Source organism: Manis pentadactyla, chromosome 16, assembly GCF_030020395.1.
Source record: "Manis pentadactyla isolate mManPen7 chromosome 16, mManPen7.hap1, whole genome shotgun sequence".
NCBI lineage: Eukaryota > Metazoa > Chordata > Mammalia > Pholidota > Manidae > Manis > Manis pentadactyla.
Window position 1 is genome coordinate 18290173 of NC_080034.1, and position 19637 is coordinate 18309809.

Sequence of the window (19637 nt, forward strand, 5' to 3'; positions counted from 1 at the left end):
CATGAGCTCCACATGCCCCTCGCTCAGGATGTGGAGAAGCTGAAGGAGGTGATCTGGCAGGAGGAATTGTGGGTCAGGATTTGGAGAACCTCATGGAATGGAGATCCAGTGGAAGCTGGAAGAGCTGCAGGCCCAGCTGTTCCCAGCAAGGGGGCCAGCAGATCAGCGACATGTGCGCGAGCAGCAGGAAAGCCCGGCACTTTACCAACCTTCCAAGCATACACTTGGCTGCTGCTTTACTTCTGCTCCTGCACAAATTTCTTCTATGGCTAATCTGAACAAAGAACCAAACAGGGAAGAGAATTCTGGGATTTTTAGTTTCAGTTTAGCTAATTTGACAAAGTATAAAGCTGCAACAGTCCACCCTTGTCAACTTGGAACCAACACATACTTTTTATAACTGTTCATACTTTCCATAAAGTAAAATAGTAAAGTAATTCATCTGCCTTTTTATCCCTCTTTGGATGTCGTTCATTCCATTTCTAGCTGAGTCATATTCTCCCTTTGAGATCCTGTAATTTCAACACTGAAATATGAGGTTAGCTACTATCAAAACTACTTATACTAGATGGTAGGTAGATGGGGAAGAAAAAAGAATTGATTAATATGTATACAAATACCTTTCAAAATATCAAAATAAGGAAATAATATTCAAAACTATTACAATCCTCATTTTTGCAACCAGTCACATGGTTGTAGTTGGTATTTATAACTCCTTTCCCTGCTATGTAATCCATAGCCTCTTGGTTTTCAGCAAGCACCACAGTGGTTATTGTTCCTTACCTGGTGAGGTAAAATGAACATTCATCCTTGAAGTGTCTGGGCCATTAGCAGGGATGCCAGCATTTGAGCTGTAGTTTTCCCATTGGCTTTTGTCATATGACGCTGGAGTACCAAGAGGTGTTCCATGTGATCTCTTGTATTTCAGACATACTCCTCCTTTCTCATGTTGTGGTAGTATCAACCTGGTTTCCTCTTGATATTTAAGATCATTCATACCACATAATAAAGTAGTACTTTATTGGCTTGTTGATTCCCTGGTATGAAGAGCCCAAAGTGACCACGTGGATGTTTCAGCTTCTAATTTGATGGAACCATTGCTATAGCCACTAATGGCTGCACTTCATTACTGGGAACCAAACAGAGCCTGGTATCTTGGGCCCAGCAGCAAAAATTTTGCTAGTTGGATCAAGTAGATTGAGGAGAGGAGCTACTCCTCTTTCCATGCCTTGATTTCTAGACTCATGAGAGAGATGGCTGTGAAAAAATAGTCCTATATTGATTGCTTATTTAGATTCTATAAAGCTCCCCCAGGATATTAGTCCTTTTGTACAAGATACAACCAATTGGTGGCATGACTGAGTCTTCAAAGGCCATTCCATTGTCCTATCAAGCCAGCAGCTTCAAGGTGATGGGAAACATGGTAAAATCAGTGAATTCCGTGAGAATGAACCCATTCTGCACTTCACTTGCTGTTCATCAGGTTTTTTGATCAGAAGCAGTGCCAGGTGGGATGCCATGACAGTGAGTAAGGCATTCTGTAATTCCATGGATAGGGATTTTGGCAGAAACCCCATGGGCAGAGAGGAAAAATTCATATCTAGAGTGCCTGTTCCACTGAGAACAAAGTACTGTCCTTCCATGATATAAGTGCTCCAATGTAGTCCACCAAACATAAGATAGCTGTCTAATCCCTCTGTAAGGATTCACTGTAGGGATCTGACCTTATGCAATTATGGAAGGTAGTTGAACAGTTTGTGTAAGGCTGTTGCTCTGCATCTGATACTGAGCTAAGGTGCTCTGGGCAGACAGGAAGCAAAGGTGGATGTGAGCTGGGGAGACAAGGAGAAAGTAGAACCTGCAAGGATGATCTGGGCCCATAAGGACAAGCTGGAAGCTACCTTCAAGCCTCCAGCTTCAAGGATGCAGGTGATTTCTCAGCTACCAGATCGTTCCTCTCAGATGTGTCCACATGCCTGGCCCTAGATTCAGAGGGACTGAATGAAATTCACTGGGATCTGAAGGAGCTGCAGGCCCAGCTGCTGCCCCACACCAATAAGGTGGATCAGCAGACCCCAACAGTATTGCCTAAGCTGTGAAAACACTTGATCATACAGAAGTCTTCCAAACACAAATATGGCTACTTCTTCACTTCCACTTTTCAAAGGCCACCCAAATTTCTTTTGTAACCAACCCTTACCTGGAAACTTATAGTGTAGTTGCAGTTTAGTTAAACTGATATAGTGAAAAACCATCACGTGGAGTCAATAAAGAGAAAAAAATATTGAAAGAGTGAATAAATGAATGGATGGATGGATGGATTTCTGAAATGTCTCAGGTCACTCGTTGGCTCCATTTCTACCCCTCTTGTTTGAGGCTGCTGGCTCAGCTCAACCTTTTAGTTTTCCAATACAAAACCCAGTGACTTTCAGCACAGGGAGCAGTTAACATATGGTTTGAGATTAAAGGGAGTTTCCATGATCGGAGAGAGTGTGCTGAAAATGGACTATGGAAACCTGGGTTCTGGTGCTCCGACTGGCTGGTGACCATGGGAAATAATTTGATTTATTTTTAAATTTTCTCTTCAATGGAACAATAAGTTGGCTAAGTAATTTGTGTCCCACTTAGTTCTAGTATTCTGTGATTTATTTCGGTCACTTTCAGAAGTAGAATCCCAGATTAGCTGACTGTCATAATTCTTGGTCATAATTTTTATTTTAGCCTTATAATGAGAATGCTTCATTTATTCAGTTATATAGACAGTAGAGAAAGTTAAAGTTTCAAACATCCAAACCTACATGCATAGTGTGCCTGATTATAAGAAAAACATGTCATTATAATATGATTATATAAAAATGGTATCTGCTTTACCCAAATAAAGAATTTTAAAAAATTAGAGGGGAAAATTGAATATTTATTTCATGGATCTGTTTATAGACATAGATATATATTGAATGTAGTTAAGTAGCAAAAAATAGCTTACTGATATAATTATGTATACATATTTTAATCATGTTATATAAAATATTCATTAATAAAGTCATATCCTTTTTTCACTCTCAAAATTTGAAAGAAAACTTTCTTCAGACTTTTCACATCTATGGTTAAAAACATGTCTATCACTATAGCCTTATTTTGAATCACAGATAACCATGTTATAAGTTATATCATCTTCCATCTATGTTGTTTGAAAAATAGCATTTTTAAAATCTGTGTATGATGCCGTCATTTGAAATATAGTCATCAAAAGCACCAGGACCCACACGTGTCTTGCTGTTGTCTGTTTTTAGGCTTTTCTAGATGGATAAATGTTACGTCCACAATGCCACTTCTGACTAGGCTTATATAAGTGATTTTTAAGAGAGTGACTAACAAGATATGTTTTATACACATGGGAAAACTGAGACTGAGGAATTCCTAAATCAAGCTCTGTCTGATCTCTGATTCTTGTTTACTTCATTAAAATATACTGGTATCTGTATAAAAATGACAAAAATTGCTTTAGCTTTTCCAGTGTCATACTCAGATATATAGCCTCAAATTTTCCATTCCACCAACTGTATTCTCAGGTAAATTGTGAGCATGATAGCCAAATTTTGTGGTGTTTTGGCTGTGGATGCTTAATTTTTAGTGATGTACCTATTCTTCTGGTATTTTGGGACTTCCAGATCACATATTGTCAGTAAAATAAAAACCAAATCAGTATCTTCAAGCCCACCAATTTCCCATGACTAGACATGATCAAACCTGATCATGATGAAAGATCAGCTCAAATGTATTTGTGCTGAATTATTAATGTATACATGTTTACACACATATTTCTCACCTTTGACTAATTTTATTTAATATATCTAGATATTCCATATCCAGTAATTCTGTGTGCTGCAAATCTGTTAAATATGGCTCTGGATTTAATAACCATATGATGATTTCAGTTAGTGGTATAAGAAAATATGCTGATCTCTATTGTAGTCAAGACAAATGTTCAAATTCTATCTGAAAGAGAAAAATACAAATGTTAGTAATTATGAGTTATTTTCATCAATATAAATTTGCTTTGAAAACATTTCAATGTTGATAGCTGCTATAATCTCGATCACAGAACATTCTCTTCCAGGACCTTTCCTACCTTATCAAAAAAATTTTTTAAATAGAATTATGGGTTGATGTGATCCCTCCTCTTCCCCATTTCCTATGTTCAAGCCTAGACCTTATTTGGAGACAGGGCCTTTAAAGAGATCATTAAATTGAAATGAGGTCACTAGGATTAGCTTTAAGCCAATATGACTGGTGTCCTTATAAAAAGGAGAAATTTGGACACAGACACAGATTTAGAGGGAAGATGATAGGAAGACACAAGGAGAGGATGGCCATCTACAAGCCAAGGAGGAGACCTCGAACAGATCCTTCTTTCACAGCCTTCAAAGGAATCAACCCTGCCAGCACCTTGATCTTGGACTTCTAGTCTCCAGAACTGTGAGCCAATAAATTTCTGTTGTTTAAGCCACCCAGTCTGTGGTACTTTTTTACAGCAGCCTCAGGAAAGTAACACAGGACCATTTTGGAATGTTTGCTTATGTACATCCATGGAAATTGACTTTATTTCCTTTGCTAGAATGCAGATTTTATTTTAGTTTCATTATTATAACTGGACAGAATATACAGCAGATATATTATGGATTTCTTTCTGCTACAAATATATTTTTCTACATATTTTCTCAATATTGCATTCTTTTTAAGTGCTTTGATATTTAAAATCTCCTATTAGATATTGTAAGGCTATCTGTTAAAAAAAAATCAGCTAAAAATGGTAAGAGAGGGCAAATTTAACAGGTTTATTTTATTTTGTTCATAAGAGATATTTAGTATTTCTACTATTTCCAGTGTATAAGTGTCATTTTTTTAACAGAATAATTTTATAATTTCAAAATAAATCACATCTAACTTTCTGCAGAGTGGATGGGGATTTATCTTTATGATACTGTTATGAAAGTTGCTGTATTAGTGAAAATTACAGAATTGTTATCATTGTGCTTATTAGTAACAGGCTTGACTCTCCCAAAGCATATTCTTTTGTCTGTAGGTAATGCTGAAGAGGTTCCTATATAAAAGGAGAGAGGAGAAAATAAAAAAGAGGAGTTATCAGTCAGAAATAACATACCTTTGCTCAAGAACAGGAAATTGTGGAGCTTAGGAAAGTATAAAGAGTTATATAGCATTCATAACTTTTCATAGGTGAACTACAAATGTATGGATTTTTCAAACCATGCTATTCACCTATATTTACCTTCCAATGAACTGTGGTTTGTATCACTGAAAATCAGATTATTTAGGGTTTGCATGAATCCTTTGGCTTGTTCTTTTTCTAAATATACCCATTAGAATTGGAACATTTTCTTCACAGACAGGCTTGGAAGTCTGGGGGTGGTGGTGTTGAACATAGATAGTTTGGTGGAAATTCTGGAAAAATAGAACAATTTAAAAATAATAGAAAATATCACTTAAATAACTACCTAAAGATACTTGTTAACTAGTTGAAATGCTCTCAAAATTTACTTCTTTGTTCTTTCTTGTTTTTCACGTGTTTATTTGTAGTATGCCAAGGGATGGTATTATAAACAGAGTGTATTAGGACATTTTAGCCTATTTCAAATGAAAGCAGACTTGAAAGCAGGGTAGCATGTATTTCCCAAGCTACAGGGTGCCTCCTTCTATGTAAGAAGCTAATAATATGATTAAGATAATTCCAGGATCACAGTCACAAAAAATGTTTACCAAATATCTAAAAATTTTAAGGATAATCTATATTTTCTTGGATTCTATTTGTTTGGAGAGTTTTCCAAGTGTGAAAAAAAGAGCGATAATTGTATTGACTTTCCATCACACTGAATATAAGGGGTTCTTAAAATCCAAATGGGAACTAAATGAATCTTTTCATTGCATTGTAGTATATGCTCATCATATGTCTTAGGTATCTTAAACTGAGTCTTCTTTTGGATATTAAAAGTTGTTTTCAACCTTCCTTTGATAAATACCATGATTAAAAATTTGTGAAGGAGAATAAAAGTGGCATTGTTGCAAATAATAGTTGCACAGTTCAGAGCTGGATGATTTAATTGATCATGATACATTTATTTTAACCTCTTGAGTTAATGGAAGAATGGTGTAAATTGAGTTGAAATAAAGAAATGAAGATGTAGCTTCTAAAATGTTGGCTGAGATTCTTTGCTTCTGTTAAAAATTAGATTTCCAATTATTAATAGACTATTTTATCCAAAGAAATAATATATATGCATGATTTGGTTTTATCTGAAATTTGCTTTTTACTATTTGTAAGCCACCTTTGAAGTGACTTCTGTGAGGCAGACAGTATGGTGTGGTAGATCAAGTAGAAGAGTAATGTAGCTTAATAGGGCACAGATATGATTTTCCTTATATAAATAATATGTTCCTCAACAGATTCGGTAGTATAAAGGTCATAAAAATGCATAATAGTGTATTTCTGTTCTACTTTGGAGGAGTTCCAATGTTTTACCATTAACCTGAGCCTCAGTTTCATCAATATAAAAGAGCTGTTATAAAGATTAAATGTTAGAAATATATAATATTTAGCCCAGAGGCTATGGAAGGAAATGATAAGCATTTTTATTATAATTCAGCAAATATTCATACATTTGTCCATTTACTGCTGAAGTTGAAATTGATAAATGTTAGTAACAGTAGCACTGTGGAGACTATTCAGAAAGATATAAGTGCATATTTAAAGCCATTATTGTCCCCAGGGGACTGATACATGTAGATATTAGAGCAAGTCAGGGTAGATCTGCTGCTCAATTCATGGGATTTATCCTTTAATCCAATGGTGTACTCTGTGACCCTCCTTGGCCTTTGGTGTCCATAAAATAACTATACAATAAAAATGGAAAATGAAATTTAAATACAAATAATAAGAAAGGAAAAAATGGGAAACTATCTCTAAAACAGCTGCTTGCATTGTGTCTTGCCTGTGCACCATCCCTGTGAGAATCCAAACTGCGGCAGATATTTTCACTGTATTCAGCTTAATCCTTGCCAATGAACTTGCCAGTGAGGGCCACTTGGAGATAGTGGTTTTGGGGAACACTGATGATCAGAGACCAAATCCAGGCCACTAAGTCAGTTTGTAAAGGCCAGGCAGGAGCAGGAGAATGGAAATTACTTTCAGATATTACTAATCTGCACCAGGTTTGCCTTGGGAGCCTAGCAATAGAAGGTTCTGTATCTTATTACTCATCACTTGAGTCACTTGTTTCCCTTGTTCTTTAATTAACTCCTGTTACTTTAAAGAGCGCTTTTGGAATGGTTTCACTTAAGAGTAGGAAAAGATGATCTTCATTCAAATCTTTAACTTTTTTTTTGTTTTCTTTTTCTCCTTAGGGATGCAGATCTGTTCCTGTTAGACACAAGAAAGGCCCAAGCTTTAGATGTGGGCTGGCTTGTCTTTGATATTACTGTGACCAGCAATCACTGGGTAATTAATCCACAGAACAATTTGGGCTTACAGCTCTGTGCAGAAACAGGAGACGGTAAGCATGGAATTTCATATATTTTTTGTGGTCCTGGTCTTGATACATGGAGAGTTATAGCTTTTTGTGCAATTAAGCCAATATATGTTTTATACTTACAATGTGTGACATAGCATGTTCCATAATATACTATAACATATTAACTAGTTAATTGATTTATGAACAAATCTATTCAACACACATTGATTGTCAGGCTCTACTGTAGGGATGGAAGAGTAAAGAAGTAGGTATGTTCCTGCTCTCAAGGAATTTTTAGTCTAGTATTGAAGACCTGTATGCAAACAAGTAAAACTACTGTTTTATAACAATAAAGGAAGCTATATAAAGAGTGCTATGGGTCTATGTCTTGATTGTGTGGTGGTTACACAATTACATAATTTGTAAAAACTTCTAGAAGTGTACATTGAAAAATGGATATTACTATATGTAAGCTATACCTTAACACCAGACTGAAAAATAACAAAAAAGTAGACATAAAAAATCATGTTAGGGAGACAAAGCACTTCCTAATATACAGAGGGAATGGAGGAGGGCACAGGTGGAACAAAAGAGTCACAAAAAACACAGAAAATAATATCAAGATAGGTCTTAATAAATTGTAGTATTTGATCAAAGACAATAGGTCTAACCTGTGGGAGGGATCTTTAGGAAATTTTCCCTTTTTTTTTCATAAGAAGATCCAGAAGTTATTCTTATGGTCACAAGTAGTTGTTGAGCAGGTCTGTGCTGTGCGCTTGGCTAGATGCTAGAGATAAAATGGGGGGACATAAATGGGGGGCATATGCAGGGATGACTTCATGAGGGTTGCAGCTGAGCGAGGCACAAGGTAGTCATTGCAATAATATTATTTCACACATGTGACTATACACTGAGAAGAGTCCAGTGGACTGATGAGTATGGACCAGTGAGTGACTTTGAGCTACAGTCTTAAAGATCAGGCCGATGTGATTAGGGAAAGAAGCTGGGGGCAGGCATTCCAGACACCTGGAACAGAATATACAAAGACCATGGTGAGGGGGGTCCTCGCACATTCAGTCAGGAGGCTGGGGAAGCCCAGGCCATTTTATTCAGCGCCTTATTGTCTTTTGGGTCACTTAAGGAGTCTAAAATTTTTAAATTCAAATCTGGGCTTCCAGGTCATCTAAAATTATGTTTGTCATGATAGGAGGATAGAATACAATGTATTCAATGATTTGGTAGCTAGATTTGTACTTTTTAAATATTTAGAAGTATACCAAGTGGACCTACACTGTGTTCCTGTCCCATACTCTGCAAATGCCAGGGCCAGGCCTACCGACGGTGGTTTTTAAAGGAATGATTAATTAGAGAATGTGCCCTATTTAAATGTTACCACCGTTAGTGTTCTTCAGGATCAGACAATAGATACATTAGTCCTAGAGTCTGTCCCATCACTCCTCCTTGCCGTATTATATTAAAGCTTTGCTTAATAAACTATAGAGTTCAAAAAAAAATTGGGTCTGTCTTGGGTCTCTTTCAAGGGGTTCATTACTGTAAGCAATAGGGTTTTGTGGTGGCATTGTCGTACCTATAATCAGATTCACAGCCTAAGAATAATAGCATAACCAATGTTGTTACCCCAAGGATTATATATATGGAATGAGGCCGACAGACACAAATTAAATATACTCCAGTGTTGGTCTAATGAAGTTTTCATGTGCCTCAGATCTTGATCTAGAAAAAGAAGGTTTTAACTAAATGTGTCATAGACAAGTCTCAGAAATTGCCCTACCCAAGCCAGACTTTTCCATAGGTTTTAATGACAATGCTGACTTTAAAATTTTTCTATACACAATTCAAATATTTTGAATTATAGGTTGTTTTCCAATTATGACTTTGAGATTATCATTAAGGATTTTCAGAGTTAAAGCATTGTAATATAAACCTAGAAAAGCACATATTTAAATAATCTCCTAAGAATTCTTACAATGTTAAACTACTGTACATTTATGGTCAGAAATGTGACTGGGAAATCAGCACTGTGGGGTGAGCCAATTGTTTCTTCCTTGGCATGTGGTCCAAACAAGAAAAATTAAATTAGTGGTATGTGCTTTTCCCCAGTCTTCTCCTTAGGGATATGCCTGAAATGTCTAACTAAACAACTCAAGAGATCTGTGAAATATGATCAGCCTGTTTCCTTTTAATCTCCCCCAACCTCCACCATCCCATGTGAAAATTCAGAAATTTCTCTCTTGTATTGATTCTTCACTTGTATTAGTTCTGTTTCCTTTATTATTTATATAATTTAGCATCTATGCTGCTTTCAAGGTATCCTGCTCTAAGAACTACTTTATATTTTGAGTTTTTCCTTTCTCCTTTATTTTTTTCTCTTATATTTTAGGAGTAGGTAATTTAAATTATTCTTATTTACAGGATTTTCTTTTTGAGCCTAAAAGAAACTAACATTTCACTTTTTAGGTAAGGTTTCTAAAGTCTTTATTTGAGTGTTAGGTTTGAGATACACAGACTTCTGGTGCTTTTCTTCGTATATTTAATATTGTCGAATGTGAGAATATTAAAATGGTGTGTTAGGTAAGCTGGGGTTTGGGTTTTAAACATTTAAAACACAATCTAACCAGAGGTAGAGAATATATGGTCATGAGAAAACACATGACCCTCCCAGTACCTTAGATTCATTAACTGCAACCTCATGGAGAATGTACATGTGGCATCTCTCTATAAATATGGATAACCAGATGCTTCAGCTTATTGTTGCTTCATTCATTACTACTGCTGATGTTCTCATGATAGCGTAATATTGCTTCAAACAGAACAGTCAGGCCATCTTTTCTTTGCAGTAATAGATTCTGAGTATGTTTACTTCTCAGCAAAAGTAATTGGAAGTCATGAAAGGATTATACTTAGGAAAGTCTGCTTTCAAGTTCATTTGTTGATTATGCATTTCTTCATTTGTTTGACATAAAATTATTGAGTAACTATACATGTAAGACATCATGTTAAAGGGGACTATAGCCGGGGAGACAGACATATGTAGCTAATTTTAGAAAAAATAAAGTGTCCTAAATGCTAAAATGAGTGATATAATCAAGACACGATAGGAAAACAGAAGAGAGATGGTTAAATCCAAATGGGACAGAGCCAGCAGGGCCATAGAGCTTTTAAGCTAAGTTGGCTGAGTAAGATTCCAATCAACAGACAAAGAGGAAGGTAGTTGTGGGGGCATATGGAGTAGTGGTGAGAACAGCGGGAGAGAGCTCATTCCTGGGTGAGGAAACAATGCACAGAATGGCAACATGGCATGGTATGTTCTGGAAAAAGTCAATAGTCCAGAGTTGGCTAGGATAACATTCATGTATAAAATATGAGTGCAGATGCTATAGGAAAGTGGTTTGAAACAAATCATGGACAGAACGTGAAATCTCATTTGTGTATAATGTATTCTTGTAGCTTGACCATACCTCATAAAAGAACTAGACTTGCTACTTGCATCAATCACAGTAACACCATTGTGATTACCTGTTTAAGCAAATATCAGCTTCATGAGGTCATGGGATGCAAATTTCTTATTCACCAAGTTGTACCTTTGGTGCTTGGTATAAAGCAGGTTGTAGGTATTAAAAGCATGTCTTGAGATCATTGAATGAGTTTGTGATTTAAACAGCTCTTATAGACCACCTGTCACAGAGCATGTCACTCTTGTGAAGACATTCCAAACCATAAATTTTGGGTGATTTTTAACCAAACCACTTTGGTGTAACACAGGTGCAGAATTTTGTACCACAAACCACAGGATGGTAGTTAAGTTTCAGGCATAAGGTGAGGAGAAAGTCAGGGATGTATATTATTAAATTTTGTTTATCCTGCTTCTGCAAGGAAAAAATAGCACAGAGGCCTAAATATATCTTGGAAATCGAAAGTAGTATTTCTCCAAGGACCTGTGGAAAATATGTCAGCTTATGAAATGTCCTTTTTAGAAATTTGACAAATGCACCACCATGGATTTGGCAGGAGAGTTTAAGGATGTTGTGTTGACTTTTTTCATGCAGAATAGATACTTCTCTGAGCTCCGTGTGTTTGTTTTTAGCAAAATAAAGCAAACATAGAAGTAAGAATATAAAACAAAAAGCTTACTGCTTCTTCGTGGCCAAATCGAGCGATTCCAGACAAGCGGTAGTATCCCGTTGTGCGAAATCAGTTTTAAAGTTCCCAGGCCCTTTCTCCGGGTGGTTAATAAACCTCTGTGACAAGGTGGGTGCTCTTCTTGTAAAAGCAAATGGGTAGGCTTAGTTCGACTTTCAATTTATTATAAGATTTCCAGTTCCTAAATTATAAAGATACATTTATTATCTGACTGATTAGGTCTTAATTAAGAATGTTAGCAAATCTGTCATCATTATTCTTTATACACATGTGCACACAGAGTTTATTCTACAGATAGCAATTTAATCTCGCTTTTCTTTTAAGATTTGGGGTTTCCTCATCAAACACTATAATTTTCCACTGTTTGATGCTTTATATAGTTTAAACTTTCCAAGTAAATTCGTTCTTTCTTCAAATTTGGGTTTATAGAATAATTCAGAGATGGAAAAACACGGAGTCTTTTTGGATTCATTAGAATGTCTTTTTAAAAACCCTATGTTTTCAGACATTTTAGGTTTGGCAATCGTCAGGATGAATTTTGCCAATGACTTTTTTTCCCTTTCTATTCAGACCCACTTATATGTCAAGGAAAATTCAATACGCATGTTTTGATTCATTTGTATTCAAGTCATCAAAATGTTTTGTCAAAGTATTGTTTAACATCCAAGAAACATTATAAGGCTCCTTTTTCTTTTTTTTTTTGTAGATAATTATTTTTTATTGAAGGGTAGTTGACACACAGTATTCCATGATAATTCTAGGTACCAGCTATCACCATACCAAGTTGTTACAATATTTTGACTATATTCCTTATGCTATACATTACATCCCGGTTACTTATTTATTTTACCATTGGAAGTCTGTCCTTTTTTTTTTTTTTTTTTGTGAGGGCATCTCTCATATTTATTGATCAAATGGTTGTTAACAACAATAAAATTCTGTTTAGGGGGGTCAATGCTCAATGCACAATCATTAATCCACCCCAAGCCTAATTTTCGTCAGTCTCCAATCTTCTGAAGCATAACGAACAAGTTCTTACATGGAGAACAAATTCTTACATAGTGAATAAGTTACATGGTGAACAGTACAAGGGCAGTCATCACAGAAACTTTCGGTTTTGCTCATGCATTATGAACTATAAACAGTCAGTTCAAATATGAATACTCATTTGATTTTTATACTTGATTTATATGTGGATACCACATTTCTCTCTTTATTCTTATTATTTTTAATAAAATGCTGAAGTGGTAGGTAGATACAAGATAAAGGTAGAAAACATAGTTTAGTGTTGTAAGAGAGCAAATGTAGATGATCAGGTGTGTGCCTGTAGACTATGTGTTAATCCAAGCTAGACCAGGGCAATAAAACATCCACGTATGCAGAAGATTTCTCTCAGAACAGGGGGATGAGGTTCTAAGCCTCACCTCTGTTGATCCCCAATTTCTCACCTGATGACACCCCTGCGACTGTGCCTGTCTTAGGTTGTTCCTCCCTTGAGGAATCTTACCCGTCTCTGGCTAACCAGTCATCTTCCGGGGCCATACAGGGAAATGTAAAGTTGGTAAGTGAGAGAGGATCCTATAAGTCTCCTTTTTAAATAAGACTATAGTATCCATTTTTCTTCAAACGAACTTGTGGCATAATTTTCAAGTATATCAAGGTAAAAATTCAGATTTTAAAGTCAGAGATTTCAAAGTTTCACTAAATTTTATCAAGAAAACAGATATCAGAGGTATCCAACTATCAAATTAAATTCCAATATAATGAATGCTTTAAGTATACTATAAAGACATTTTCTGTAGTTCTTGGTACAGATAACTTAGAATTGAAAGTTTGAATGCTTGATTTAAATAAGAAGGCTAAATAAATAGAATAGTTAGCTCTATTCTGGAAATATAAATTCTAAAAAGAAATAATTGGGAAAACTAGATTCAAATCTTCACTCTGACACAATACTTCCTTTTTTATCCATGGCATCAATACAACGAATGTAAGAGTGATTCCCAGGGGAGTGTGAGTCTGTACAAGCTGATACTACCTGGCACATGGTAGGACACAAATAAAGATCCTTATGCTGAATTGGACTAGAGAATTTTTTCTTATTCTAGAGACTTTTCTCTTATTCCAGGTGGTACTCTTTTAATTTAGAATCTTCTATTGTGGAGATTGTACAGATGATTTAAGGGAGTTTTAGATAAATTCACAGATAAATAGTCCACCAGGAAAGGTAAGATGATTGAAATATCTTCTTAGACTTCGAGTTGGCAGGGCAGTGTACAGGTAGTATGGGTAGGCTTATGTCTATATGTCTTTATGTCCACCAGTAAAATAATTATTGGTAGGAAACTTCTAAATATATTCCAATCTAGGGTATAAATCCAATAGAAATGAACACTCAGAGATGTGTCATAATCAATTGATTATTTATATTAGTTAGGTACTCATAGACACCAGAGAATATCAAATTATTAGTACTTAATACAGTAGTTTTCCTTGGTCCCAACTATTCTTAGAGAAAAATAACATTTATTTTGGGGATAACTAATTTCATCAATGAATATATGGGAAGCAAGCTTCTGGTCACTTGATGGAGTTACATATACAGGGATAATTGATTTAAGCTGGCCTGCATTATCATCAGAAACATTCAACCCAGCAATGCCTCAGTATAAATTACTAGTATTTACTTAGTAAATCTACTAGCAAGTCTTATGTGTCAAGATAGCTGCTTACAAAACTTGTAGAATTGAAAGGACAATTCTAATATTCATAGAAAACATGGCTAAAGAAATACTGATAGTTTCTACTTAAGAATGGGGCCCAGTAGTCCCTAATATATGTTGTGCTGATATTTATAGCATATTACATAAATCCCCCACCATATAAATGACATTTCCTATAAACTAATCAGAAAATTGGAGCTACCTTATGAATTCATTTGGAAGAACATCAGAGAAGACCTCCTTGAAAGTGAAGGAAACAAATCATTTTAATTCAACTCTCCTTCTCAGTTTGTAACCATGCTGGTCCACAGCTCTGTCTCCCAGACATTATAAAGGGGTAAGGTTAAAGCTTTTGTTCTGCTTGTGATATGTTAGAGTCTCCTGTATTCCATTTTTAGAAATCATATAAAACAGAGTTTTCTAAAAGCACCAACAATTCAATCATCTGTTATCTACACCAACATTACTGTGCAAACTTAAAAACTAAGTCTTTGTTAACAGTACAATCAAATAGAAAGTGGGTATTTTTACTCAGAGTTTTGCCATGTTCTCTACTCTTCAACTTGTGGGATTTTGGTTCGGTCCTGGAAATTGACAGCTGCTACATGTATATTAAAAACAAGGAATGGGGTTTGTCAGTTTTTTCTACAACTTTGAGGGTTTTTTAAAATTGTTATTGTTCTTTACCATGGGCAGAGTATTTAACATACTGATAAAACTGTTTTTCAAAACTACAATATCCTGTATTATATCTTAAATCTGCTACGTTAAGAAAATCAGACTTAAAAAAATTCCATAACATCTTTTGAAATACAGAATATATGTTTCTATTAGATTTTCTAATATATAGTTTCTAGAACACATGAGGACTAATATATAAAGTTCTCGTGTCATTATATATTAAATAAACATATAAGTTGCTAACTTGATATTCATTTACCTTTATTAAATGTGTTTGTGTGAGACAGAAGAGTTCTTAGTGTAATATCTGCTATCTGCTTAAATTCTGAAGTCCTGGAATCTGCTGTTTTTAGGTGGAAGTGTCTGGTTAAATAAGTTGTGCTATCCTTAGGATCCCTAAGACAGTTGTTTTCACCCAAGGAAAAGGTCTTGAAATTAAGCCGCTATGTTGTCAGATGACTATTTATCCATGTCAAGGGTCAGATGGTCTATGTGGCTGGTTAATCTGAGTATCAGCTGACATAGTGCTAATAAGTAGCAGAAGAAATTCAGAGATCAAGGGTGATATTTTTCTTTCTGTCTTGCTGTTTTGACTACAGTTTCTCATCATTATTTATCTAAGTTCAAAAAGTTGAATTATGTGCACTTATCAGAGGATCTTTTAAACATTTTGAGATTTGATAATATTCTCTTCCCTTATCTAAACTTTATCTTACAAAGCAATTAAGTCATTTTTGATCATAAAACCACATGGCTCCCTTTTGCTGAATTTATGACAAAAATAATTGGTTTCAAATAAATAAATGAATGAGTCTCGACATCCAAGGAACTGTAAGAATCACATATCTTACTAAATGTTCTGAAAGGAAAAAGAATATATACTCCTATGATTTGTTCTAGGTAAATATTAGTAATAATGAAGTAGTTCTTTATGTACTGTTTAATGTTAAGGATAATTAGAACATACTTGTTTGGCTTTTGGATGAATATTTAAGAATAAATTAAGAGGATAGTTGAAGAATAGTTATCTTCAGATACTTAAATAAATAAAATGATTAAGTAAAATTGAACTTTCCCCCCATAGTCCAGAAATTAAATCAGTGTATAAAAAGGGCAGATTTAAGGCACAATAACAAAATTGCCAAATAAAAGGAAATTAATGGCTATGAAATTGTTTGTACTGTAAGGGAATGACCTGCCTGTGACTGGAAGAACTCACCATTTGTTTGATCATCTTTCTAGAGATCATTATATTGCATGAGATAGTTTCTTAGGCAATTGTAATTTATAAGCATATATTTGCACTTTAAGCATTGTACATCTATAAATATTATATTCAGGGAGGGTACAGTAAATAGAAATATACCATCTTAAAGGAGCCTGGTGTTAAACAGTTACATTCAAACCAAAACTTGAGATATTATCTAAAATCAGAGAGGGAGAAATTAGTAAAGGGAAGCAAGAACTGTTAGATATCTCTCGAACTTTCTTTTGGGGGAAATGTGTGTGCATGTGTGTGTATAGAGGGGGAATATCCAAGCATAAACACATTCTCAAGTAATCGTGTGAGGGATCAGATACAACTTCACAGTTGAAAATCATAATTACTAAGGTTTCTAGAGAGCTCTTATTATTAAGCTGACATTTAGTAGGATTATATTTAAGTGTCATGATGAGGTTTTCAGTATCATAACAAAACATAAAACGTAATCTAAATTTCTCTAGAACATTTGAGGGTGGCTTCTGTTTCTACCATATTTCTATGAAATTTCAAAAACTTTAAAATATAAATTAATCAATGGAAATGTATGAGTTTCTAAAAATCATTTTTTGTTATGAATCAAGTCATGGAAAGGCATTTAAAGGATGGTTAACTGAAACAAGTATGTTGGTCATTTTATGTGAGTGATTCACAGAAGTCTCCATTGAGAATTCCTGTATCTTTATGTAAAAATGACTAGATTTGTACTGAAAATAAATACGATGTAGATTTCCCTTGGGTTTAAAATCAGCATTTGTTAATTTTCTAAATCCATGTAAGCTGTGACCTATATGTCTTCTAACTCATGTAAATCTTCAAGTACATCAGAGAACATAAATATTCCCTGTATGCTTTAGATTTTTGCTATTTTCCCACTGCATAAAAATGATCAAAATCATTAATATGCCTTCCATGGCTAGAGTAACTAACTAAACATAAATATTGGGGCACTGTTAAATTTTTACTTTGTTCAACACAAAATTGTATTAATTCTATTGTTAGTTATATAAGATTTTCATAAACTATACCTTATGTATTTTCAGTCACTCTACTTATCAAAGCCTATTTCTGTCTGTAAAAATATCTGCTTTTTTAATATTCTGATTTTGGCAGTACTTTTTACCAAGATCAACTATTGCTCCATGCTAATATTTCATATTTTTTAGGTATTCATGATTAATCTAGGTTTTACTTCCTGGGTACATCTTTCATTCATTTTTTTAAAAGTATTCAAACCATGTATTTGCTGTGATGGTCAATTGAAATCATATTAATAATTAATGGATACTAACATATACTTAGAGCTTACTAAATGGCCAGACATTTTGCTAAGCTTTTTAAATGGAATATCTACTTTACCTTCACTATTATTTTCCCATTTTGTACATGCAGAAACTTAGCTTTAGAAAGTTTAAGAATCTGTCCATGAATCTAAAAATGATTTACTTTCAGAGCCATCTCTTATATGCTATGACTCTCAGAAATTATATGAATTTTGTACATATTTCAAAGTGAAGAGATAAATATATTTTTATAATTTCTAAATAAAACAATGCTATTGATATGATTGTTACAGGACAAAATTGCATTTCATGTTTGATTTGTTGGAAATTACCTTTGGGTTTTTATATTTTCTGTCTGGAATTGTTATATGGCCCACAAAAGGTAATAGCATTTTAGCTATGTTTTTTATTTCTAAATTTAACTACCTCAATATTTCTTTTAGTCTGTTACCCAATTATAATTAATTTGATAAATTTATAAATTGAAAAGAAGACAAAGTAACTTCTCCTCTGCCAGGGATTCACTTCAACATGTAATTAAATTTACCAAATTAAATTTCTTTTATTTGAATTTGATAATGAACTTCCCCCTTCCTTTGTGCCCTATGTCACTCACAGATGTATTTTGAGAGGTTCTCTTTCCCTGTTTTCTCTCATCTGGTTTACTCTCCCTTAATCCACAGTCCCCATCATGGAATCCTCGTATCTACTTCCCTCACTGCGCTTTTTAAGTGTGAATTGGTGCTGAGGTGTGTAGTTTAAACCAGGATACAGCAAACTCACCCAATGCCAGTCAAGCATGCAGTTTCCAAAATTTCTTACTTTGTGATTTTACAAAAAACCAGTATGAAATAAATTCTCTCATCTCACCAAACCACCCCCCAGCATCAAAGCTCATAGTGAGTAGGATATTGTTCCAAACCTAAAGAGGTCTTGGACTCCTTGAGTTGTGTTTTGAGCAGCGATACACTGGGGTAATTTTTTCCCCAAAAGATTGAAAGGAAAACTTGCTGGCAATTAAATGCATTTTAAATTTGTCGGTGTGCTTGGCTTCTTCCCCCCACTATAAGCAGAGCTTAGTTGGGTGAACCGTGACTGCTTGCTTTTCTAAAAAGCTCGCTTTGTTTGAACAAAGTGATTTGAATGTAATTTGCAGATCCCCTAGTTCTGTTGAAATGAAGAATCACAGTTCTGATTTCTTTTCATGTATCTATATCTTTTCTGATATCTATATCATGTTTTCGCCAAAGAAATGAGCTTCTCATAGACTAATTTAGTCTTGTATAATGATATGTAGGGAGAAAATGATTTTCCTTTATAAATAGATGTTGATTATAGATTATATTCAGTAATGAATTGAAAAACTTGAATTTGCAGTTTTACCATGCCCATTACATATACAATGTTTTAAGCTAGGTTAAAAAGGCAATTTTCTTTGTTTTAATTTACAGTTTGCTTATATTTGAATGAGAGCCACATGGCAAACATAATTTGCTTATCCAATTTTTAGCATCACAACTCAAAAACATATATGAAAAGGAGTTTTGAAATCAATGATTTAACGTAAGCAGAGACAAACAGGAGTTGGTCTTGCTTCATTATCTGGTGAAAGATGTATTTTACCATATTTTAGATTTCCCTTAATGAAAAGGGATATGGAAGTGTTTGGCTACATCTGTATTTCTGCTTTTGATTTTCCCTAATTCAGAACAGTAACCATGGAGCATCAATCTTGCCAAACAAATGCCAACGTCAGGCACATATGCCAGTTTTTGTTTTTCATTATATTCCCTGTTCTAGACTAACTCTGGTTTAACGATCTGAGGGATAAATGTTTTCATGGTAATATTGATTGAGGGCCATGAAGAATTTGAGATTCTCCATATTCTCATCACAGACTAATCTTAACTCTGTCTTTCCCACTGTTGTTTCCATGTAAGTTTAACTTCTTGCTGGTACATATTTCTTAAAGACATATTGCAAACTAACAGCAGTTGTGGTTTTG

General features: G+C 34.6%; 1 protein-coding gene across 2 annotated transcripts in view; it reads left to right on the top strand.

The window, feature by feature from the left end:
- The window catches only part of BMP5 (bone morphogenetic protein 5), a 111676-nt gene that overhangs the window by 66010 nt on the left and 26029 nt on the right, over positions 1-19637 (top strand). For both annotated transcript variants that reach the window (XM_036916319.2, XM_036916318.2), the window contains exon 3: positions 7417-7565. In XM_036916319.2, the coding sequence (XP_036772214.1) occupies positions 7417-7565 (149 nt within the window). The remainder of the gene's footprint in view (positions 1-7416; positions 7566-19637) is intronic.